General features: G+C 41.1%; 1 protein-coding gene across 1 annotated transcript in view; it reads right to left on the bottom strand.

Annotated features, from left to right (window-relative positions):
• cyth1b (cytohesin 1b) overlaps positions 1-16,940 on the bottom strand; it is a 295,924-nt gene extending 278,984 nt beyond the window's left edge. Inside the window, exon 1 of the mRNA XM_068058351.1 lies at positions 16,801-16,940. Coding sequence (XP_067914452.1) covers positions 16,801-16,819 — 19 coding nt within the window. The 5' untranslated portion in view covers positions 16,820-16,940. The remainder of the gene's footprint in view (positions 1-16,800) is intronic.
• Positions 16,941-25,928: the final 8,988 nt, after the last annotated feature.

Raw genomic sequence — 25,928 nt, 5'->3', positions numbered from 1 at the left:
TATTTGAGCATCAATCTTTATAGTCTTTTTTAGCTTGTGAAGATACCTTACTTTCAAAACAAAATATTAAAAGAGTTTTCTGTTTCCAAAGCTTTTTTGTGGAAAAATGGTCATAGGAAAAAAAATTGCAAAAATATGACAGCAGGTGAATATTTAACTACAACCAATTATTTTTCAGTTTGGTAAACAACTGTGATTTTTCTGACTCGGGGGTCACCTTAAACATATATGCAAATCAGAGCCCCATCACCTCGGATGAAGATACTCTATTGTGGTCACAGTAAAAGCAGAGGACCCAAAAGCTAAGTACAAACATTATATTTGTGGAACAAGGAGGAGCAGGAGTGCTCCTTAGGATCCGAAAAAGAAAGTTTGGGTCATTGCTCCCCAATCCTCTACACCCACTCAACACAATCAACATGGTCAAAATTAACGCCAAGGTTTCTCACACTAAATCAATGTTATAAATAAAAACCTTAAATGCTAATTCAGAGTTTTTGCAAGTGTATACAAATAACAAAACTAAAAGCAGCTGTGTAAATAAGAATAATTCGGAGTGCAACACACCACGAGCAGGCGAACTCATTTATTCTAGCATGGTATATTAATCTTACTGCAAAATTTAAACTCCTTTTTCCTTCCGTCTGTCATGTTTTTCTTTTCACCCATCGGTATTAAAATAAAATTATGCCAAGTTCAGTAGTCATGAAATGTCCACAGAAATGGTTCGGATATGTCATGTTATATATAAATGTAAGTCTTCACAAAGTTGTCGTCATGATAAAGGGAAAATCAAATTTAAATGCAAGAGATGCACATGGGTGGGTGTTAAACAAAGGTCAATGAACTAAGGCTTTTCACTGGCCAAACAAACTAGAAAATGTTCCTCTTTGACACTCTATACTGTGCAAGAATTTGAAGAAAATCCATTAACAAAAATGCTTCATTCTTTCACTGATTGTAAGCTACTAAAACCTTGATATATAGAGTAACAAATTTTTTTTTTTAAAAAGACTGAATTTGGGACTCAAAGTGAGGGACGTGGAGTGAAACACTTTCAATTTTAAGTATCTGCTGGTTGAGGCAAACATCTCCAATTCAAGCATAGCATATTTAAGATCAGGCCAGAGCTCCTTCAACTCTGCCACAGCAAAATCCCTCAGCTCAAAGTTCAGAAAAGTACCCCCAACTGCACCAGTGTAACATCTTGCCATTTCCCACAAGCCATCCTGTGGTAAATTTGGGATAGTGTTACATCATGGTCCTATGATTTTTTTAAAAATTCATTCATGGGATGTGGGCATCACTGGCTAGGCCAGCATTTATTGCCCATCCCTAATTGCCCTCGAGAAGGTGGTGGTGAGCTGCCTTCTTGAACTGCTGCAGTCCACGTGGGGTAGGGACATCCACAGCACTGTTAAGGGAGTTCCAGAACAAGAGATTTATCACAAGGAAAACTGGACTTTATTTTTTTTGAAGCAGATAACTGCCTAATTCTCATTTTCTGCAAATCAGTAAATATGGTTTTAAGCTCCACTGGTGACAGACACATTACCTACTGATCTACGTGCAATGCATCTTACCAGGTCTCACATCGCATACAAAATATGATATCTTGCCACTGCAAATAAAAAAGTCTTTTAAATGCAGCCAATAGTCAATTTATTCCAACTTGTCAGCTTATTCCAATTTGTCAATCAAATGCTCTTGCTTCTCCTTCCACATCATGACTGCTTTTTCATGGAAAATGAAAGCAAACCACCATAATACTAAAGCTTTCATTTTCAAATTCTTCTGTTAAATTATATTAAAACGGGCACAGTGTAGCACAATATGTCACCATGCAAATGCTATATCACAACATGGTACAACACTGGTTCAAGGTCAGAGATTTGTTGGCTTGTGCTGTACAGTGCAACAAAGGATAGTAACCAAACAAACAGGGTCAAAGGAAAGCATTTCTCACGTACATAGAATTGCCTCAGAGCATTTTACAGGGCAATGGACAACAAACGAGCCATCAAGCAGGGTACAGAAAAGCAAGAAGGGTCATAAGCGACAGAAAACACAGCTGAAGGGCCTTTTGAAGTTCTGGAAATAACACTGCGGTAGTGCCGAGGTCAAACTCCAGTCAGCAGGGCACAATGGAGCAAAAGCAACAGGGAACAATATCCTTTCAGAGGAGGATGCACACTCGGTCATTAGTGGGAGATTGCGAAGAGGTAGTGAAGTAGGTGGCTATGGAGGTATTTGAAGATGATTATGAGAATCTTTAACTTGATTCTCTGGGCCACAAAGAGCTGAAATGATAACACGGATCCCTTCCTTTAATAAAAATGTATTTCCCTACTGAAAGTTACTCATATTTTGTAAATGCTAACATGCTACAATAGCTAGGCTGGTGTATGTACTCGGGAGATAGGGAGGGGATATTTTACCAAACCAATTTGGATGTGAAAGTGCAAAGCATATCAGTAATTACGTGTACAATGTCTTCACAGAATTCATTTCTGCTATTCATTTTGAATTCATTCAAACTATGCACACCCTTTTTTTTTAAAAAAAAAACAGTATGGCATTTGTGATCATGTGGGTGGATGAAACCTCTGCTGGTACGATTCTGCAACTGGCCACCAGGACTTATAGAAGAGCAGAATGGAAAAAAAAAATCCCTCTCAATTTTCCAGTTTTTCAGTTCTGATGAAAGGTCACACACCTGAAACGTTAACTCCGTTTCTCTCTCCATAGATGCTGCCAGACCTGCCCAGTACTTCCGGCACTTTCTGTTCTCATTACTTCCAGCATCCGCGGTATTTTGCCCTTATCTAATCTCGGTTCAGCTCCATGCTGCACTGCTCAGTGGCTGAAATCAATAAGTCTGGTGGTGAAGGACTATAAAAGGTGATAGAATTTTTATTAGTTGACCATTTGCCAAGAAACCCTGCCTTGTGTACACCAAGTTAAAATGTCTTCCGACATCTGTAAGCTCAGAGACCAGTATAACAGGTTTTGTTTTGGAAACCATCTGTACAGGACCTGCACAGTGAAGACAACAAACCTGTTAGAGTTAAAGGCTCAGCTTGGACTTTGTAGAGGAAACAGCTTGTATTAATGTATTTTAATGTGATACTGTAGAACAGTTGTACAAGAACAATACTGTTATTAAACATTAAAGCTGGTTTAAAATCACTTGGGCCTGAATCACAGGACTAACAACCCTTTACTGCAACCATAACCACATGAAATCTGGTAACAGAACGGATGTCTCTCTCGTTAGGTACTGTCCCTCTTGCCTTCAAATCTGCCGTCACTGCCCCTCTCCTTGATCCCACCCCCCTTGCAAACCACCCCAACTCCAAACTTCCTTTCCTCTCCAAAGTCCTTGAATATGTTGTCGCCTCCCAAATCCACACCCAACTTTCCCAGAACCTCCTGTTTGAATCCCTCCCATCAGGTTTCCACCCCTACCATAATACTGAAATGGCTCTTATCAAAGTCACAAATGACCTGGCTCCATTCTTAACTATTTAATCATAGCCAGAGAATCACCTGCCATGTCTTCTCTTCCCATTCCTGCGCCGTTACCTCTGATGCCCCAAAGGATCTAGCCTTGCCCCGCCCCCCCATTTCCCATCGACATGCTGCCCGCTGTGATATCATCCCAAAACACAGCGCCAGTTTTCATATGGACACAAATGACACTCAGCTCCACCTCATCACCAACTCTCTCAACTCTGCCACTGCCTCTCAATTATCAGACTGCTTATCCAGTACCGACTGGAAGTCTGATGAGTAGAAATTTCCACCAATTAAATATTGGGAAAACCAATGCTTTTCATTGTCTATAGTCCCAACTACAAATTCTGTTCCTTAGTCACCAACCCCATCCCTCTCCTTGGCCACTGAGACTGAAGCAGACCATTTGCACTTTTGATGTCATAATCAACCCCAAGATAAGCTAGTGCAGATATGCAACTGGTATCACGAAGACCACCAATTTCCACCTCCATAACATTGCCAGACTCTATCCTTGTCTCAGTACATTTGCTGCTGAAACCCATATCAATGCCACTCTGACCTCTAGACTTGACTATTCCAAAGTACTCCTCGCCAACCTTCCATATTCTACCCTCTGCAAACTTGAGGCCATCCAAAACTCGACTACCTGTGTCTTTATTTGCACCAAGTCCCGTTCGCCTATCATCTGTTCTTGATGACCTACATGGGTTCTCAGTTAAGCAACACCTCAATTTTAAAATCATCATCCCCATCTTCAAATCCCTCCATGGACTCATCCCTCCCTTTCGCCAATCTCCTTCAGCCCCACAACCGTCCAAGAGATCTATGCGCTCTAATTCTGGTCACTTGAACATTTTTAACTGCTTCACTGTTGATGCCATGCCTTGAGTTGCCAAAGCCCCAAGCTCTGAAATTCCCTCACTACCGCACTTTGCTCCTTTAAGATACTCAAAAAAGCCTACCTCTTTGACCAAGCTTTTGGTCATCTACCCTAATAGCTCCTTGTGTGACTCTGTCATATTTAGCTTTATAATGCCTGTGCAGTGCGTTGGGACAGTTTATTACGTGAAAGGCACTATAAAAATACAAGTTGCTGTTGTATGCCGTCTTAGTGGGAGGTAGGGAGGCAAATTGCTGGAGATATTTGATGAAGATGACTAGAATTGTCTGGGCCACAAGGAGTTGGGATAATAATGCAGTTTGTTTTAATAAAAATAAAAGTGGAGGGGTCAGCCTTGATTCAGTGTTGGCACTCATCTTGGAGTCCGAAGGTTGTGGGTTCAAGCCCCACTCCAGAATGGGAGAACAAAATCTAGGCCGACATTTATTCGTAATTGTTACAACACAACTGGTTATAGAACCTTACAGCACGGAAGGCAGCCATTTGAACGGTCATGTCTGTGCCAGTTCCTAGAACAAGCTGTCCAATTTAGTCCCATAGATCTCCAAACTAGTCCCATTCAAGGTAATAGAAAATTATGTTTATTCCCCCATAAGGTGCGATTAAGAAAAACCCTTACAGGTTCTACACAGGAACATGAGAAAATATGACACCGTGCCACAAAAGGAAATGTTAGGTCAGATGACCAAACGTTTGGTCAAAGAGGGAGGTTTTAAGGAGTGTCTTAAAGGATGCAAGTGAGGTGGAGAGGTGTAGAGCTTAGAACCGAGGCAACTGAAGGCACGGACACCAATAGCGGAGCCATTAAATTTAGGGGTGCACAAGAGGCCAGAACTAGAGGAGCACAGATATCTTGGAAGATTGTGGGACTGGAGGAGATAACAGAGATAGGGAGAGGCGAGGCCATGGAGGGATTTGAAAACAAGGATGAAAATTTTTTAATCAAGGCGTTGCTCGACAGGGAGCCAAAGTAGGTCAACGAGACAGCCATACCATTGCATTAATAAATGGTTCAGTAAAATTAAATTTCATAATTGGGCAATTTTTCTGCCATTAGATTTAAATTCTTCATTTGAATAGAACACTGGCATGATCGAAGAGTTCTTTCCAACACCATGCTTAGGTTCTCTTCAGATCCTAATGTAGAAAAGTTTCAGACTCCAGGTTTGATCTAAAAACGAACAGCACATTGTGGGAAAAAGTCTTCTTGCCACAAAATGCTCTAATTATTGAACTTGATATATTTGGTGACTGTATGAAGTTAATTGATCAAAGAGCACAGTGAATGGGCTACTTCTGTTGACAAGAAACATTTACAGGTAATGGAACTCAATTAGGGCAAAGGGAGCACAGACCTCTGCATTCATGCAAATAGTATTTGATAAAAGAACAGAAATGCTGGAAACACTCAGGACACAGAAATGCTGTTTTCGTTTCAGGTTTCCAGCTTTATCAGAAGTATTTTGGTACCCTGTTACTTGTTTCAGTATGCAACAGGAAAAGCTAAAGTTGAAGAAACTAGTTTCCATGTGAAAATGTCAGTGCCACAACATCAGACAACAAGTCTATGCTTGAAAGGTTCCAACACATATGTTGCAATGACACGTGCATTGCAACATAAGACATTTACAAACTCAGCAAAAGGTAATGCTAATGAAAAGATAAAACTTGATTACTATTATGTTTAAAAGTTTATTTCAAGTATGTGAAGGATAGGCTAATGTATTACAGTTTTGCATCAAAACAACACAAGGCAATGTTTACCCCAGTTAACTAAATGGGGTTTGACTGTGGTCTTCGACCAGCTTTCATAACAGCATCATGCACAAATGCTATGTGCATGCAAGTTATATTGTACTGTAGGGTATTAGTTTAACAGCAATTACTGCAATGGCCGTTGTAATGAGCTAGGTTGTTTTACTGCCAAATTCCGGGCAACATCCTGTGTGCCTTGAGCAGAGACATGTGTTTTTGTCAGTTTCGGGTTGTAAGCTACAACCTTGCCTTCCATATTTCTCTCAGTTGCTTCAGCTAACCCTGCAAAACGATATAGCCAGCAGAAACAATTGACAATGGAAATATTTACTTTTTAAAATCTTAATACACTCAGCTGACAGTATATCAGGGGGATACATTTCTTTCAAAGCAATAGTTTGGAGGAAACCAGATCCCCTAGATTATTGGATCCCCTCAAATAAAAATAAACAGCTCCAACAGATTCCTGCAACGACTGTACTACTTTAACCCAGCCTCACGAAAGCTTTCTACAATAGGATGATTAAAGTTATTATTTTTCACAATTCACAGAAAATGATCTTCATCTTGGGGAAAGCAGAAGTGGGCAGGAATGAGAGTGCTGAACTTGCCATTTTACCACCAACTCTTAAACTACTCCAACACAGCTCCAATCCAAGTACATAAAATGGGAAAAAGAAACAGCAAATGCTGAAAAGGTTGAAGCACAGAAAACATAATTGAGAATAACCTGAAGCATCAACTTGTCTTTTCTTTTATTGACACTGTGTACCACTCCAGATTGTTCCTGTGTAAACCACTCCCACCAAAGCACACTCCCAGCCTATAGACTGATCTCTCATTTACAAACATTCTCCATCTATTTGCACTTCAGAGGATACACAAACAGGAGGGAGAACCAAAAAATAGACACTACCATATTTTCTCCCTCCTGTTAATGTGCTTCCTCTGAAGTATAAATAGGCTAACAGGATGGAGGTGTGTTGCTTAATCCATTTCAACATTAACCTCATTTGCAAAAAAAAAAACTCATCCAAAATACAACATGCAGATAAACCATTAAAAAAAAAATCTAAATTAGAACTACGAGGTCTAGCAATACCCATGTTCATTTGCTGTGAATTCAAAGATGGAACCTGCCAATGTCAATGCCAGTAGAAATTCAGTATTTTAATAAATTTATATTAGAGCAGCTATAAGGAAATGCTTAATACAGAACACTTAAAGATTAGTCAAAAAAATTGCTATACTAACTGCATGGGGATTCTAGTTAACAGGTGAAGAACTGCTACAAAAAAAGTACTGAAATTTGCATATTAGTTCAAACACTTCAAAAATTTAAGCTTTCAGCTGAAAGTACAAAAACCCGTTTTAATTTAGGGCAATAGCTAAATCCTGTCACTGATGCTATAGCTTTTGTGTTCTCCCATTTTATCATCTTTCCTTCTGTCCTGAACGTGCCAATTCCATTGAGGATACCTGCCTTCCTTTACCCAAGTCATTCTTCATGTATAAGCTTGAACAGAGAGTACTGGATTATTCAACCATGAGAGCATCACAACTAAGTCTCATCCTAGATTCTCCCCACAACATTTACATGTGTACAGTGGCAGCTAAGAATGACAGGCTATAGCATGCTGAACAGCACCTTCCTAGTCCATTTTTTCACCCCCTCACACCCTTGGAAAAGCCTGGTCATGCTCAAGCCAAGTGCAGCACTCCAATGCCATCTCAGCTGAGACAGACCAGCTCAGCACCGATCAAGGCTTGAACATGATGTGCCTGCTCTGTATGCCTCATAATGCAACAGGCCAACAAAGACGACAACATCATTCTTTACATAATTACAGTTTCATCACAGGAAGTCAGCTTCATGGTTTAGTATGTGGGACATCAAAGCAGATCAGAAATGGCTGCACATCAGCTATCTGTAGAGACAACAGCCAACTCTAACAGGAGGGCAGGTTTGACAGGTGGCGTTCATTCATGTAGAGCTCAACTGTTAAGTTAAACTTTTTTTATTTTCATACTCATTAATTACAAGTCTCAGTTCAGTATAAGTAAAACACTTGCAAATTAACCTGCTATAATATGGCTATTGCTTAAAATAACATTGCACCACACCCACTATTATTCGGAAAACAGCAATAGCAATGGAGTACTGTGGTATGTCTAAAAGATATGCTTAAGATAAGCTACCAGTGCACATCAGATCATTTTGTATCAGATGCAGAAATAAGATTCTTTATTTACATTAAGAAACTGCATATTTTATTGTAAATTAATACACTATAGCCAAGACACGTGGTCAGTATCATGCAACAGCCCTACAGTAAAAATGTCTGAAATCTATTACCCATTAAGTAATCCAGAAATATACTCTAGCCTGTAAATCTCAGATCAAAAACAGAATAAAAGTTTCATTTTTGCTTGTGATTATATTAATCTATACCAGTCCAGCAGCATTCCTTGCTGTAGTTAGTGGAATTGCAGTGGAGGAGTATGAATCAGACACAGTAAGTCGTAAAACATTAATGAGAAAGCATTATTGATAGGCGGTTTGGGAATGTAGGATGCATCGACAACATCAAACAAAGCAAAACACTGTCTCTCAGCAAACCTCCCCAATTCAGAAGTTATAATTTTTAAATAATTAAGAGAATAATGCCATCAACCTTTGGATAACTATGATATGAAATGGCCTTGCCCCCATGCAAACAATAGAAATGAGTGCCAAAATGTTATCCTGCAAAATGCTTTACCAGTTCCTCGCAACTTTATACATGAAGGGAAGTGCAAGGTAAATGAGAGAGAGAGATGCAGCACTGAAACAGGCCCTTCGGCCCACCGAGTCTGTGCCAAACAACAACCACCCACTTATACTAATCCTACATTAATCCCATATTCCCTACCACATCCCCACAATTCTCCTACCACCTACCTACACTAGGGGCAATTTACAATGGCCAATTTACCTATCAACCTGCAAGTCTTTGGCTGTGGGAGGAAACCGGATCAACAAACATTCAATCTATTTCTTTGGCATTGTTCCCCCGCACCCTTTATTACCCAGTTATAATGTGGTGCTCTTAGCAAGCATCGATCTTAGTTGGCAACAGGAGGGGAGGGGAAAGCTTGCATCAAAGCCCTCTTGTACACATCCTACTGACCAGTTAGTTATAGGCTGGACTTGAGGCCAAGAAATATGTTCTCTTCTCACTTGGTCATGGTGCAGGACAAAAAAAAGTGAAAGGAAAAAAGTAACTTGCTAAAAAATCCATACTGCAGAACAATGTATAAATAATCTTATATTACATGGTCACAGTGAGAAATGTAGCATTTTTACCCACACAATAAATTTAATGCTAGATTTAAATATCTACATTACAATTCTATGATAAGAAACTCTAGGGCAAGAAAAAAAAAGACAATAAGATCACAGACCTGAAACACTGAGCAGGATTTTCCCTGTGGGCTTCTGAATCCTGTCATTAGGCTCAAATGGGGGTCAGAAGCCCATACGGTGTGCGAAACAGTCACTCCATGTGATTTTCCCCAGAGTGGCCAATTAATGGCCAGAGGGCAGGCTCTCTGTCCAATTAGGTACAATGGACAGGCTCTCAAAGCTGGAGTGCCAATCAGAGATCTTCCAGCTTGAAAGTTGCAGCAGGATGCTATTGCAGGTAAGTGAGGGAGAGGGTGCTTAAAAATGGAGGCGCCCTCTCTCCAATTCGCCAAGATTTAATTAAGAAATAGCCTTTGCAGCCTGAACACCACTGTTGGGATAAAAAGTCTTCTACAGAAAAGCCTGCGGCAGCTGCAGCTGCAGCCGTACAGGCAGGGAGGGCGTCTAAACCTGCCTGGAGTGCTGGTCCCCTGTTCTGCAGTGGGAAGTTGCCTCCAGGCAGCTAAACTGTCGCCCGCTGCCTCCATGAACCAGGAGGCCAACTGGAAAATCCCAGTTGGCCTCCTCCAATTGGCCTTCAGCTCATCAGCGACCCATGTGCAGGCAGGTAGCCCTGTCACCTGCTCCCCATTCCGCCTCTGGGAAAATGGCCTGGGGGCGGATGGAGCAAGAAAAGCAACCTGCAGGTAGGAGTTGCTATTTTTAACATCCGCCCATCGCCATTTCCAGCCTCGTCAGGGGCTCAAAATCCAGCCTGTTGGTTCTGTTTCTCCCTCCACAAATGCTGCCAGACCTGCTGAGTACTTCCAACATTTTCTGTTTTTACTTCATATTTCCAGCATCCGCAATATTTTGCATTTGTATCTAACCCAGTCACTTTGGTAATCCACACACCATTTACCCTGAACTCTACTAAATGTCCTCACCCTGAGAACAGCAACTACTCGCGTGCAAACATTTCCAGGATGATAACTGACTTTCAGAGAAGTGTTGCTTTAACAAGATACTTATCTGAACTGCAAATACTTTAGTGTTAAATTTGGTAATGTCTGAAATGAAAACTATAATTCATGATTATCTCCATAATCTATTATAGCTGTTAAAAGTAACCACCTCATTTATTTCTTTACGTAAGCAAAGAAACAGACTGGGGACACTTTTAACCCAACCCATCTGACAGGATCCTGTATAATGCTGGTTTTACACCCCCAAACATCAACCCCTCTCTCCCCCCACCGAATTTACTCACCTTTGAAGTCAACAGTGTGTAATATTGGGTGGGATCCTGTGGCTTTCTCATCAGATGAGCAAAACTATTGAAATACTCCATTCCACGAAAAAGGGCCCAAAAGCTAATCTTTAAGGATTATATATCATTTCAAGTATTAGTAAATTCTGAACCTTACATAAAAATATTTTGTTTCAAAATTGCCAAACTACATACTGAATCCATGTTCTAAAAAGGCACATTCACCTACACAGCAAAAGGCAGCTTTTTCCACATAGTGGAGACATAACTGTGCTGTGCTCAGCATTAAGCTGCCCACAGACAGACACTATGATCATGCGCAGCCTACAGGACAAACATCAGTGCATCATCCATTCATAAACAGACAGCAATTCACACATCAGACTATATTCAACACCACTCAAAAGAATTCTGGAATCCTTGTTCTTTTATGATAATGGAAAGATTTGTAGCACTGACTTTTTTAAAATGTTGGCAGTCATTTTACCAACAGCAGAATTTATAGCACACCTTTTTCCAATAATGCATTGAACTCAAAAACCACATTTCCCTCATCCTTCCTGAAAGTACTAAAACTGTAGTAAAATATTGACATGCCTCTCCGATTCACACCTGCAAATCAATACTTGCACGCACCATTTCAGAGTTAACTTGGTCAAAATATAAAGATATATAAATGGAAAACATTTAAAAATGATTTTCCTCAGTATGATTTTATTTTACACTAAGCAGGTGAAGGTAATTTACAAATTTCTCAAAACCACCAGATTTGAAATGAAATGGCTCATGCTCAAAGTGCTCGTTTCAGATAGCATTTAAAGTACAACACGTGCATGCAAGCTGGTAAAATCTTCGCAGTACCGAAGCAACTAAACTATTGGGGGCCAAATCTAAAATGCAATTAAGTCAGCTCAAACTATTTGACATTATTTCACTAGGATAATGTTCACTTTATGATAATGCAAGACATAAACGTTATGATCGATGTTTCTGCAATTGTGCATCAGATTATCCAAGCTTCACTGGTGTGAATAAAATATAATACGAATAGTTCTCATCTCATTACAGGACAAGAGTAAAGAGTTCCAGAAGAGAAAATCCTCCTTTAGATATTGAGAAAAAAATCCTAGTGATTCTGCTCTGCATTAACTGATCATTAGATACGACAGACCTGGGAAACCCTCCATGGTGCAGATTATTGCATGCAGGTGCAGGTACATCTTGTCGCCCATCAGGATCTTTCAACCCAATCTCTTCACAACTTGCTTTGCAACAAAACAATGCGCCATTCAGTGTTGACTGTCACCAGTTGATCATCCCAGTCTTCAAATGTGTGTTGAATTCGTTGAAAACACTTTTAATAATTCCTTTCAATTTGTTCGGTTCACATTAAATAATTTAAAACACAGAGCACAGCTTTTCAAACTAGGGTTACTGAACCCCAAGGGGCCCATGAAGAGATTGCAGAAGGACCCAAGTTAATGGGATAGTATGCTAATAAAGACACATTTCCTGCAATTATAGAGCTGTTTCCCATTGGGTAGCTCAGTCTTTTCAAAATTCAAACAAGGGGCCAGAAACCCATACTAACTTGGTGTACAGGCCAAGAGAAAAGATTTACATTTATAATCAAGCTCTTCACAAAGTCAGGATGTTCGAAAGCATTTTACAGCTGTTATATTGCTGTATGCAAATTGATTGCCACATTTCCTGCAAAGTCCCACAAACAGCAATGTGATAGTGGCCATTTAAAAGTTAAATCATGACATAACACTATTCTCCTGGTAATGTATGGACAGAAAATTGTACTGGGTTGAATTAGCCACTGGTGCTGAGATACAATCAATCCATTGCAAAACACTAAGATTAAAGGACAATAGTATTCTATTGGACAGTCAGTAAACACAGTAATTTGTGCATCAGCATCACTGGTTCTTCTTTATTAACACTTTATGCTTTAAAACTAAGAGATAGAGGGAGGCTTTAGCAGAACTTTCTGCTTAGAAAATACCATAATGTAATGAGAGGTTCCACTCTACTGATAGGCTCTGGGTGAACCCTCATTCATAAGTGACCCGTGACAGGAACTTCATGGTCACAGAAGTAGTTTTACACAAAGTATCTATTATTAGGCTGCTTCTAGCTAGTGCTTTAAAAATTCAAAACACAGCAACCAAGGTCGATGACACCAAATAAATACAGATACTTTTTGTGACAATTAGCATGATGGTCATTCAGTACAATATATATTCCCTTCAACTACTTACACCCTTCTATACCAATTGAAAATATATAATCAATCATGGAAAACAAAACTCCTTCAACAATCCTGATATTTTCCAACTACCCTATCAGCTAAAATAGGCACAAATAACTACATTTTTGTCATAAAATATGACACATTCCTTTTTAAAATGCCAATAAACTTACTGGGCAAATTACTGCTAAGCGACTCTGAATTAAATATCCTTTCAGTCTACCATCCCACTCTTAATATTTTTCACTGCATCCTGTAAATGGGCTTGCGAATCAATGAAAAAAATAAGGGTGGGCCTGTTGAACCATGTTCTTATGAAATATTTAACCCCACACTTTTGTCTGAGGCCTAGCAGTCTGGCAAAGTGTATTTCATCCATCACTTCCAAATTCAACATGACTGGTGTATAAACCAAACTGAATTCTAAGGTTTTGCAATTTATAACAACTCTATAACAAGATATAGAAGCTGCAACTAAGTCACAATTCAGATTTAAAAAGGCACTAAAATTTGTATTCAATTTGCTATGGCCTGCAAATGCATTCCATTGAAAAGTCCTGTCACCCTTGCACTATTTTGATCAGGGCCAACAGAGTAGAGCATGGCTACCTGATGGGACCTGACATGCGTCGGGTTCAGAAATGGGGCGGGTCGCTCTTCCTGGTCCAGCATTCAGGCTCGGGTCAAGTCGGACACACTCTATCACCACCTCCGGTATGTGGCTCCAATCTTAAACGTACTTCTTAAACGACTTTTCAAGTCCAGCTACAGTTTTTGTTGCTTATCTGCACAAGCTTAAAAACTGAAAAACGGAAGCTAGGTTAACTGCACATTCCGGTGGTCGGGTCAGGAAAAAATGAAAGGACTCGGGCTGGGTCGTGGTTCTGTCGGGCTCTGGTCGGGTTTCATTTGCAGACCCAAGCCGGCCTTTACAACAGGGTGCAGTTTTAGTCTCCTTATCTTAGGAAGGATGTTCTTGCTTTGTAAAAAAGATTTACAAGGCTGATTCCTGGGATGGCAGGATTGACGCATGAGGAAAGATTGGGTCGACTCGGCCTATATTCACTAGAGTTTAAAAGAATGAGGGGGGATCTCTCAGAAACCTAGAAAATTCTAACAGGACTAGACAGGCCAGATGCAGGGAAGATGTTCCCAATGGCTGGGGAGTCCAGAACCAGGGGTCACAGTCTCAGGATACAGGGTATGCCATTTAGAACCAAGATGGGGAGAAATTTCTTCACTTAGAGGGTGGTGAACCTGTGGAATTCTCTACCGCAGAAGGCTGTGGAGTCCAAATCATTAAATATATTCAAGAAGGAAATAGATATATTTCTTAATGCCAAAAGGATCAAGGGATATGGGGAGAAAGCGGGAACAGGGTACCGAATTAGACGATCCGCCATGATCTTTTTTTGAATGACGGAGAAGGCCCAAAGATGCTCCAATCAAACCAAAAACTGTGCAAAATAAACACAGATAGTAATTATGTTTTCTTCAGCATACAGTTAATGTCCTGCAGTGCACAGACTGGTTGTAGAAGGAGGCCACACAGCAACGAGGGACACCAAGTGACTCCTCCCCAGGGCCACCAAGGCATACACAAGACTGCGGAAGACAGACAAGCAGAACAACCTCCCCTGGGTATCCTACACATTATTAACCTATCAAAACAGAAAATGCTGGAAATACTTAGCAGGTCAGGCAGCGACAGTGGAGAGAAAAACAGAGTTAGCGTTTCAGGTCTGTGTTGAGTTCTGATGAAAGGTCAGACAGACCTGAAACATTAACTGTTTTTCTCTCCACTGTGGCTGCCTGACCTGCTAAGTATTTCCAGCATTTTCAGTTTTTGTTTCAGATTTCCAGCATCTGCAGTATTTTGCTTTTGTACAGACCTATGAAGCAGCTTTGGCCAGACCCAGGATCAGATCCAGAGAAGGTCCTCGAACTGCTCACTGCTCCCCATCCCCCTTATGTACCAGGTGACTTAAGATCCAGAATGACAAACATAAGTTTCACCAAAAATTGAGGCATACTTTTCGTTCGGTCACATATACAAGCATGGCACACAGATAATTAATACCTGAGTCATATAAACTGTCATTTTACTCTGTTTGCATGTATCCTGAATATACTGAATTGCTGCAACACCAAAATATGCTGTCTTCCTGTAAGCAAGCACTCTTACAAAATGGATCTGGTCATTCTTCCTGCTGTGTGATGTAAACTGCACAGCAAAACACAAGAACCATAAAGGGCGTGGGCAGCGATGGGAAGTTTTGGAAAATCTCCCTGCTCCAATTTTCTTCCCTGCTTTCCTAATGTGCTTTCACTTGGATATGATCTCTCAGATCTCAGAAGTCCTCTGGTACATTAGGTTCACTCGGGTACAAGTAGTAGGCAATGAAAACCAACTGTCAAATTTGCTATGAAATTTGCTGATAAGCCCAACCTCAAGCGCACATCTCCATTTCACTATCATGAACCACTCAAGTGAGGTCACATTGACCCCTCATGTGCGTTACGGTCATAACAGAGATTATATACAGGATGTTGAAAATCCTGTTAATGTATGAATAATAAGGCTGCCTGGCATTCTCTTCTCACCACTTAATGATGCAGTGAACCTGGGCACGACTTGTCACCTTACCTACCTCTGTGACACTATTTCTCAGCACTTCAACAAAACCAAGCAACTAAACAAGATTGGAATTGTAAAAGCACAGTTTCAGTATGGTAAAGTAACACAAAAAAAAGAGGGAAAAAAATGCTGAAAAATACACCATTCCATATGGCAAAAGCATGCTCAATATATTAAAATGGAATGAAACATTATGCAAAAGTTATTTTTAAATTAGCTGATAATTCAGAATTTTAGCAAATTTACATATTGCTGCATTATTTACTGTTTAATTCGAGTTATTGGATAATTCAGTTTTGTGCAAAATGCGAATTCAAAGCATCAGTAGACAGGAGTGTGTGAAGTGCTCCTCGACAGCTAGAACATAATCTTGGGATTATAATTTTGTAGCTCATTTGAAGTTCACGCTCATGGCTAGATGTCACTGGAGACCCTTGGCTGCATTACTGCTTTACAGCAAGCACACTTCCAATTATTCGATACCACTTCAAAGCAAGCAAAAGTTTGCACCTCTGTCTTTTGAGTTGGTGGTCACCGAATTTCAAGCAATTATGCGATGGTATCTTTCTTGGGTGACGACTAAAAATCAGACATGGGGGGGGGGGGGGGACTAAAAATATACAATTCTAGCTCCCTCTACGAGCACCAAAACTTAGTTACACAGCAGAGGACATCGCCATGGCAATAACACATGCAAAAAAAAAAGTCCCGAATAAAAATATAAGTTTTCAAAGTCTCTCACTATCACGTGTACATTTAAAGCGAGTTGCATCTTTGCCCATTGAAACATGGTAGGGATCAGCCTGGAACTGCACACTGAGTGGACCCAGTTCCCAGGAGTGTCGGATCGTGAGGTAACACAAAACGGAAATCCCGTCCCAAGTTAGTCTTGTGCAAGGAGAGAAGGGGAAAGAAAAACAGAAACATATCTGAAACACTGTAGCAGCGCAGGGGCTTCCACGCCCCTCCTGAGCAAGAACTGGGGAAATAGGTGCAATCCAGTTTACAGCCCGCCCCGCTCTGTGCAACCTTTCCCCATCTCAGCTACACGGCTGGGCATTGATTTTGCACTGACCGTAGTTGTCCTCGTCCATCGCGGACAGTTGTCCTCCTCCTCTTCTCCTTACACTAGTGGGCACCAGCTGACTGGCCTCCCTCGCGCTCCGCCCGGGACTCCACTCTGCTCGAGCGCACCAGCCGCCCGCCCTGACGTCAGTGCCGGGGGAGGGGGCGTGGCCAGTAGCGGCGAGCACGTGATCTGTTGCTGTTGCATTTTACACGCTGCAAGCTCACCCAAGGTCATGCCAACTGAGTTCAGTGGCACCGCTTCACACACCCCTCCAACACCAGGGGCATGCACTTTTAAATCTGACTCAAGTTCATCAAATTCTGCATACAATTTGAGCGTCCCTGAACGTAGGCTGTCGGCGTCCACTGGTCATGCTGCAAGGTTTAGTTTAGAGATACAGCACTGAAACAGGCCCTTCAGCCCACCGAGTCTGTGCCGACCATCAACCACCCATTTATACTAATCCTACACTAATCCCATATTCCTACCACATCCCCACCTGTCCCTATATTTCCCGACCACATACCTATACTAGGGGCAATTTATAATGGCCAATTTACCTACCGTCTCAGAACGTACAAAACAAACATTGTGCATTAGCAATATTGTAAACAAAAAAAAAATTGGTTTACACGAGAGGGCGAGTTTGCTGCCCCGAGCTGGTTGTAAAACTACCTGTATAGGTCAGTCAGGGAGAGGGCTAATGCGTTTTGTGTTGAACTGATCCAGCAAAGTCGATCACAGCTCATTTTATTTTTTAAAGGGAACTGGATAGTAAGCTGTCACTTCACCTCTGGGAATTTCCCATACTGTTCCCCCAACAAGAAACTGAAGAAAAGCTATTCTAGCTGCAGTAATGTGACATTTTTTTCCAATTTCCATCCCAGTTATCCCCTCTCATAAGAAAATAAGAACTAGGAGCAGGAGTAGGCAATTCTGCCCCTCGAGCCTGCTCCGCCATTCTATAGGATCACGGCTGATCTAATCTTGGCCTCAAATCATTTCCTGCCCGTTCTGCATAACCCTTCAACCCATTACTAATTAAAAATCTGTCTAGCTCATCAAATTTAGCCATTGTCCCAGCATCCACTACACTCTGGAGTAGTGAATTCCACAGACTCACGACCCTTTGAGAGAAGTAATTTCTCCTCATCTCTGTTAAATCTGCTACCCCTTATCCTAAAACCTCTCGTTTTAGATTGCCCCACAAGAGGAAACATCCTCTCTATGTCTGCTTTGTCAATCCCCTTAATCAACTTGTATACCTCAATTAGATCTCCTCTCATTCTTCTAAACTACAGAAAGTAAAGGCCTAAACTGCTCAATCTCTCTTCATAAGACAAACCCCTCATCTCTGGAATCAATCTAGTGAACCTCCTCTGAATTGCCTCCAATGCAACTACATCTCTCCTCGAGTAAGGGGACCAAAACTGTACGCGATACTCCAGGTGCGGTCTCACTAATGCCTTGTACAGTTGCAGCAACACTTCCCTACTTTTATACTCTATTCCTTTAGCAATAAATGCCAAAATTCCATTTGCCTTATTACCTGCTGTACCTGCATACTAGTTTTCTGCGATTCGTGCATGAGGACACCCAGATCCCTCTGCACCGAAGCATTCTGAAATTCCTCTCCATTTAGATAACAATTTGCCTTTCTATTCTTCCGACCAAAATGGATAACCTCACACTTATCCGCGTTAAACTCCATCTGCCAAATTTTGGCCCATTCACCTAACCTATCCATTTGTAAATTTCTTATTTCTTTATTGCAACTTACTATCCCACCTAATTTAGTGTAATCTGCAAATTTGGCCATAGTACCTTCTATCCCTGCATCCAAGTCATTAATATAAATTGTAAATAGTTGGGGCCCAAGGACTGAACCCTGTGGCACTCCACGAGTTACATCTTGCCAACCAGAAAAAGACCCATTTATCCTGACTCTCTGTTTTCTGTTGGTTAGCCAATCCTCTATCCAAGCTAATAAATTGCCCCTAACCCCATGATCTTACCTTGTGTATTAACCTTTGGTGCGGCACCTTATCAAATGCCTTCTGGAAGTCCAGATATACTACTTCTACAGGATCCCCATTATCCACTTTGCTTGTTACATCTTCAAAGAACATTAGCAAATTAGTTAAACACAATTTACCCTTCATAAAACCACACTGACTCTGATGGATTGCATTTTGACTTTCTAAATGTCCTGTTATTACTTCCTTAATAATGGATTTTTAACAATTTCCCAACAACAGATGTTAAACTAACTGGTCTATAGTTTCTGTAGTATAGTCTATATTAATGACTTGAATAAGGGCGTTATATTAGCATTTTTCCAATCCACTGGAACCTTTCCTGCATCCAGAGAATTTTGGAATATTATAACTAATGGATCCACTATCTCCGCTGCCACTTCCTTTAAGACCCTAGGATGTAGGCCATCAGTCCCAGGGGACTTGTCTGCCTTCAATTCCAATAGTTTGCTCAGTACTTTTTCCCTAGTGATGATGATTGTTCTAAGTTCCTACCTTTCTATAACCTCTGCATTACCTGTACTATTGGGATGGTACTAGCGTCCTCCACCGTGAGAACTGAGGCAAAATACTGATTTAGTGTCTCCTTTCTGTGTTTCCTTCTATTAACTCCCTAGTCTCATCCTCCAAGGGACCAACTCATTAAGGGCAGTTTTGGGCTGCAAGCCCACACCCACTAGAAGTATTTCACATGGGCTACTGCAGCCAGCAGAAACTTTGGGTGGGAATTTCAGATCTCAATAACTCCCATACTACAGCAGTGCTCAGTCTCTTACAGCAATACCAAGCCGTGGTAACCTCAGAGAAATACTGGGGAGCTGGCAGGAGAAGCCCAAGCTGGGCTGATTTCCCTTCTAAGCTCTCAGTAGGTTAAAAAGGCCAGTGTTGCACCCACTGTGCCACCCATTTTCCATTGGCACTGGTATTCCCTAGACCGCCTCAAGGAGCTTACAGGGCAAGATAAGACAGAAAAGGAAAGCTTATGTCTGACACTGAGAACTCAATACTACAGAAGCCGAAAGGAATATAAAAAGTGGAGGGGTGAAATCAAAAAGGAAATTAGGAAAGCAAAGAGAGGGCATGAAAGAATATTGGCAAGCAAAATCAGGGTGAACCTAAAGATGTTTTATCAATACATTAAGAGTAACAAGATAACTAAGAAGAGAGCAGGGCCCATAAAAGACCAAAAAGGTAACCAATGTGGAGGGGCTGAAGCTGTTAGTATTGTTCTCGATGAATACTTTGCATTTATCTTCACAAAAGAGGGGGACGGTGCAGATACTGTAGTTAAGGAAGAGGGGTGTGAAGTATTGGATGTGATAAACATAAGGAGAGAGGTAGTATTAATGGGATTAGCATCCTTGAAAGTTGATAAATCACTACGGCCAGATGAATTTTTTTTTATATTCGTTGGTGGGATGTGGCCATTGCTGGCTAGGCCAGCATTGTTGCCCATCCCTAATTGCCTTTGAACTGAGTGGCTTGCTAGGCCATTTCAGAGGGCATTTAGGAGACAACCACATTGCTTTGGGTCTGGAGTCACATGTAGGCCAGACCAGGTAACGACAGAAGATTTCCTTCCCTAAAGGACATTAGTGAACCATAGGCTGTTAAAAGAAGCAAGAGAGGAAATAGCTGAAGGTCTAAACATCACTTTCCAGTCCTCACTGGATACAGGTGCGGTACCGGAAGACTGGAAAACTGCTAACGTTGTACCTCTGTTTAACAAGGGAGTGAGGGATAGACCAAATAATTACAGGTCAGTCAGTCTAACCTCAGTAGTCGGCAAATTATTGGAATCTATTCTGAGAGACAGGATAAACTGTCACTTGGAAAGGCACAGGTTAATCAAGGATAGTCAACACAGATTTGTTTAGTTTAGTTTAGAGATACAGCACTGAAACAGGCCCTTCAGCCCACCGAGTCTGTGCCGACCATCAGCCACCCATTTATACTAATCCTACACTAATTCCATATTCCTACCACATCCCCACCTGTCCCTATATTTCCCTACCACCTACCTATACTAGAGGCAATTGCTAATGGCCAATTTACCTATCAACCTGCAAGTCTTTGGCATGTGGGAGGAAACCCACGCAAACACAGGGAGAACTTGCAAACTTCACACAGGCAGTACCCAGAATTGAACCCGGGTCACTGGAGCTGTGAGGCTGCGGTGCTGCGGTGCTAACCACTGCGCCACTGTGCCGCCCATGCGGCATGTTCAATTGTCTATTTCAAATACCAAAAGATTAATTCACTCTTCAATTAATTTCTTTATCATGTTGTTCTTTTCCAGCTTCTACTGAATTAATTTATATTGCTCCCTACTTCATTCCATTTCTAATTTGGATTCACATTTATTCTCTGTAGTTCATGCTCTTCAAAACAAAATTCAAAAATTAACTATCAGTTTATTCTTTTAACTTTACAAATTCTAGCCAATTGCCTGACATGCTCCTTTACTATGCCAATTTCCATAATTCAACTTCCTACCATCTACATCCTACTGATCTTTCCTCCTCTGCCACTAACTGCTTTTTCTTCCCATTTCAATCCCTACGATACTCTATTGCTGCATTTTCTTCCCTTCTCCTCACTTCCCATTGCCCAGGTCTCTCATTACATGACCCTTACCCTATGTTCCACTTCATCTCACACAACGGTTCTGCTTTCCACCACTTATCTTTTCTCCTCCCCATCTCAATCTACCATTGACTCTTTTCTCTTCTACTCTCAAACCTGATCACCTTCCTATCACTTATTCTATTTTCTCCCCTTTCTTCATGAGTCTACTCAATATAACCTCTATTCTTCCTATAAGCATATCACTTACCTCATAAATCTCCAAACGTTTAGTAACAGCACAATTGTCTGACCAACTTGATCGAATTTTTTGAGGAATTAACAAGGAAGATAGATGAGGGTAGTGCAGTTGATGTGGTCTACATGGATTTTAGCAAGGTTTTTGCCAAGGTCCCACATGGCAGACTGGTTAAAAAGAAAAGCCCATGGGATACAGGGAAATGTAGCAAAGTGAATATGAAATTGGCTCAGTGGCAGAAAACAAAGGGTAATTGTTGATGGGTGTTTTTGTGACTGGAGGGTGGTTTCCAGTGGCGTTCTGAAGGGCTCAGTACTGGGTCCCCTGCTTTTTGTGGTGTATATTAACGATTTTGACGTAAACGTCAGGGCATGATCAAGAGGTTTGCAGACGACACAAAGAATGGCTATGTGGTAGATAGCGAGAAGGATAGCTGTAACCTGTAGGAAGGGGTCAAAATCCTGAAACGCCCTTCCTAACAGCACTGTGGGTGTACCTACCCCACATGGACTGCTGTGGTTCAAGAAGGTGTGGCACAGTGGTTAGCACTGCAGCCTCACAGCTCCAGCGACCCGGGTTCGGTTCTGGGTACTGCTTGTGCGGAGTTTGCAAGTTCTCCCTGTGACTGCATGTGTTTCCGCCAGTTGCTCCTGTTTCCTCCCACAGCCAAAGACTTGCAGGTTGATAGGTAAATTGGCCATTGTAAATTGCCCCTAGTGTAGGTAGGTGGTAGGAGAACGATGGGGATGTGGTAGGGAATATGGGATTAATGTAGGATTAGTATAAATGGGTGGTTGTTGGTCTGCACAGACTCGTGGGCCAAAGGGCCTGTTTCAGTGCCTTATCTCTAAATAAAAAATAAAGGTAGCTCACCATCATCTTCTCAAGGTCAATTATGGATGGGCAATAAATGCTGGCCCAGCCAGCAATGCCCACATCCCATGAATGAATAAAAAAACAAGATATTGATGGTCTGATCAGATAGGCAGATAAGTGACAAATGGAATTCAACCTGGAGAAGTGTAAGATGATGCATTTGGGGAGGTCAAAGGAATACACAATTAAAGGGAAAATACTGACAAGTGTAGAGGAAGTGAGGGACCTTGGAGTGAATGTCCACAGATCCCTGAAGGTAGCAGGTCGATAAGGTGGTTCAGAAGACCTATGGAATCCTTTCCTTTATTAGCCGAGGTATATAATATAAGAGCAGGGAGGTTATGCTGGAACTGAATAAATCATTGGTTAGGCCACAACTTGTGTCCTGTGTGCAGTTCTGGTCACCTCATTACAGAAAGGATGTAATTGCACTCGAGATGATACAGAGGAGATTTAAGAGGATGTTGCCGGGACTGGAAAAATGCAGCAATGAGGAAAGATTGGATAGGCTTGGGTTGTTCTCCTTGGAATAGAGAAGGCTGAGGAGAGATCTGATTGAATTGTACAAAATTTTGAGGGATCTGGATAGAGTGAAAGTGAAGGGCATATTTACCTTAGCAGATAGGTCAGTGACTAGGGGGCATAGATTTAAAGTGATTGGTCGAAAGATGAGAGAGGAGATGAGGAATTTCTTTTCACCCAGAGGGTGGTGGGGGTCTGGAACTCACTGCCTGAAAGGATAGTTGAGGCAGAAACCCTCAACTAGTTCAAAAGGAGTCTGGATATGCACCTCAAGTGCCATAATCTGCAGGGTTACGGACAAGATGCTGGAAGGTGGGATTAGAATGGGTGGATCACTTTTTGACTGTACAGACACGATGGGCCAAGTGGCCTCTTTCTGTGCTGTAAACATTCTACGATTCCTCCAAACGACAACCAGGTCCCCTTCCCTTCCCAACCATCCCTTGCATTATTGCTCTTCACTTCTCCCCTCTCCTCAGTAACACTCGGGATCTCCTACCTCCCTGTTGCTGCTACAATAAATTCATCACTGCCACACTTCATTCATCATTTAAAATTAAATAGGACATCACCACACACCTTGGGCAAGCATTCCTGATCTCATGAGAATTCCTACTCACAGTTTACAGCGATATTCAACCTCTTTTTACAGCAACACTTCGTAGAAACCCCAGAATGAAATTTGGGAGGGTGTAAGGAGGGAGTCAAAGATGATTTTTGTCCATGAGCAGGGTCAATTCCCCGAAATATCAGCATCAAATGCAGATGGTTGATATGTAAGTGGTTCAGAACGGTCAAGAAAATCCTCCACTAAAACTAAGTTCAAAGTCGCTACTATTATTATGAATGCACAATAAGCACCCCTCCATGGCAATCTCATTTCCTCTTGCTGAGAAGTGGGGAAAAAAAACTGTGGCAGTCAAAATTGGCTTGGCAATAAAGAGGGCGAATAACATTTCTCAGAACAATACCAAAGATTTGATGGAACAATGTCCTAATGAAAATCAAATACTACTCCCAACAAATATCAGCAAAAAAATATATAAACGATCAGTTGAGAAAGAATTTTTAAAAATGAACAGTGGTAACTCTATTTACTGTACTATGTTCGATGGTTAGTGAAGGATAGTCATTGATTTAAACATTTTCTGCTGTAATGGTTTCCACTGATTACTGTATAGTAACAATCCATTTAGAAATGTTATACATCTGGACGCTATGATATGACAATGTGATGGTTTACAATGCTGGCCAAAATGATAAATGATATTTTGTCCAAAGTTCTCCAAGTGTCTCGTTCCCAATCTCTGCCAGAACATTTTAGAAAGGCACCAAACTTCCCCAATATGGGGCGAGTGAAACAAAATCAGAGAGGACAGATCAATCCACTTCACATTCACGATCATCCCGATGACAGTTTACATAGTACTACCAGCAGAAGACTGAGCCGGTCAACTACCCATTCTTCAGTTACGGATTGGGGGTGTGAAGGGGAAAGAAGAGGGAAGGAGAGATAAAAGCAGAGTTTGGGACTTAAGACTTGTACTTCCCATATGTCAGTTCCCAGTCTCAATAGCCTCCAAGTGGAAAGTAAAAGGCCATTCACACCCTTCCCCTCACACGTTTTCCAGCGCCATTCTGCTGAGAGTCATAGAGCACTGAAACAGGCCCTTCGGATGGGAGGCTTTTGGAGGGAAATATAAAATATTTTTTGCAATTCCATTTTAAATTGTAAACCTTTAAATAACACATTTGAGTAAAGCTGAAAATGCAATATGGATCGTATTCTAATCTAAAGTATAGTAAAAGTGAATTTTAATTATTGATGGCAAATCATAACTGACATGTTAATTGTTATTAATCTAGTAATTCACAATATTGTATATTGTTATGTAAACATTTATAGGACAGGGAAGATATCTTGACAATGGAACATAAATACAATTGGTCCCTTATATTCTCAGAAATGTCCAATCCCAAAGATTGGACTCTTCCTCTGGACATATAAATTACTTCCTATGCCTCCCTTTCTCCAAGTACCTTATAAAATATTCATACCTTGCACTATTAGATCAGTAATGACATGCTCTTCTGGCAGATGAAACAAATCTTTCCCAGACATTATTGGTTTTGAATGGAAGCAAGATGATAATTGAAGTTGCTCTGGTCTACATTGATCTTTTAGATAGTCACATCCCTCATCAGGAACTGCTGCATTGTTGATGTTTTGTACCGTGCAAAAGGAGCTATTTCAGGAAACAAAGCAATACAGTACAATCACTCAACAGAACATATCAGGGGAATAAACCATCCTTACCTTTAAAAGGTTAATCTAACTGTTCTCAAGTGCCATTACTGTAATATTACAACATAAAAGTTTCAGATTTATGACCGTAGAACCATAAAATCAGCATATCTAACCAATCCTATATTTTATTTCTATTCTTCTATACAACTTTATGAATGATACACACATCATATATATGCAAAGTACATATGGAAAAAAATCATAATACACTTGAAACCAGAATATCATAGTCAGCCCAGCCCATTGGCAACACACCACAATTCTCAAAAGTTTACAACATATGCCCCACAATTATCATCACTAGAGAGCACCATTTTCATGTAACCTTCTCGGAGCACAATCCCACCATTCAAAGTTGACCCTCCAAAAATATCTCCTGCATCCAGGAAGGCGAGGTGGAGAGCCTAACCAAAGTTCTATGGATTCCTGACAGAAAGAGCTCTCAAAACCTACTCCCAATCTGTTTTATTTTCTTCCCAATGTTGGTCCTTTCAGAACCTCCGTACAAAATATATTGACTTGCCAGTGCAGTGATGGAGGACAGTTGCATTATTGAAGGTGTCATCCT

This window comes from Heterodontus francisci, chromosome 26, assembly GCF_036365525.1.
Source record: "Heterodontus francisci isolate sHetFra1 chromosome 26, sHetFra1.hap1, whole genome shotgun sequence".
NCBI classification, from domain to species: Eukaryota; Metazoa; Chordata; class Chondrichthyes; order Heterodontiformes; family Heterodontidae; genus Heterodontus; species Heterodontus francisci.
Note: the sequence above shows the minus strand (reverse complement) of the source record. Positions and strands in the feature narration are given on the sequence as shown.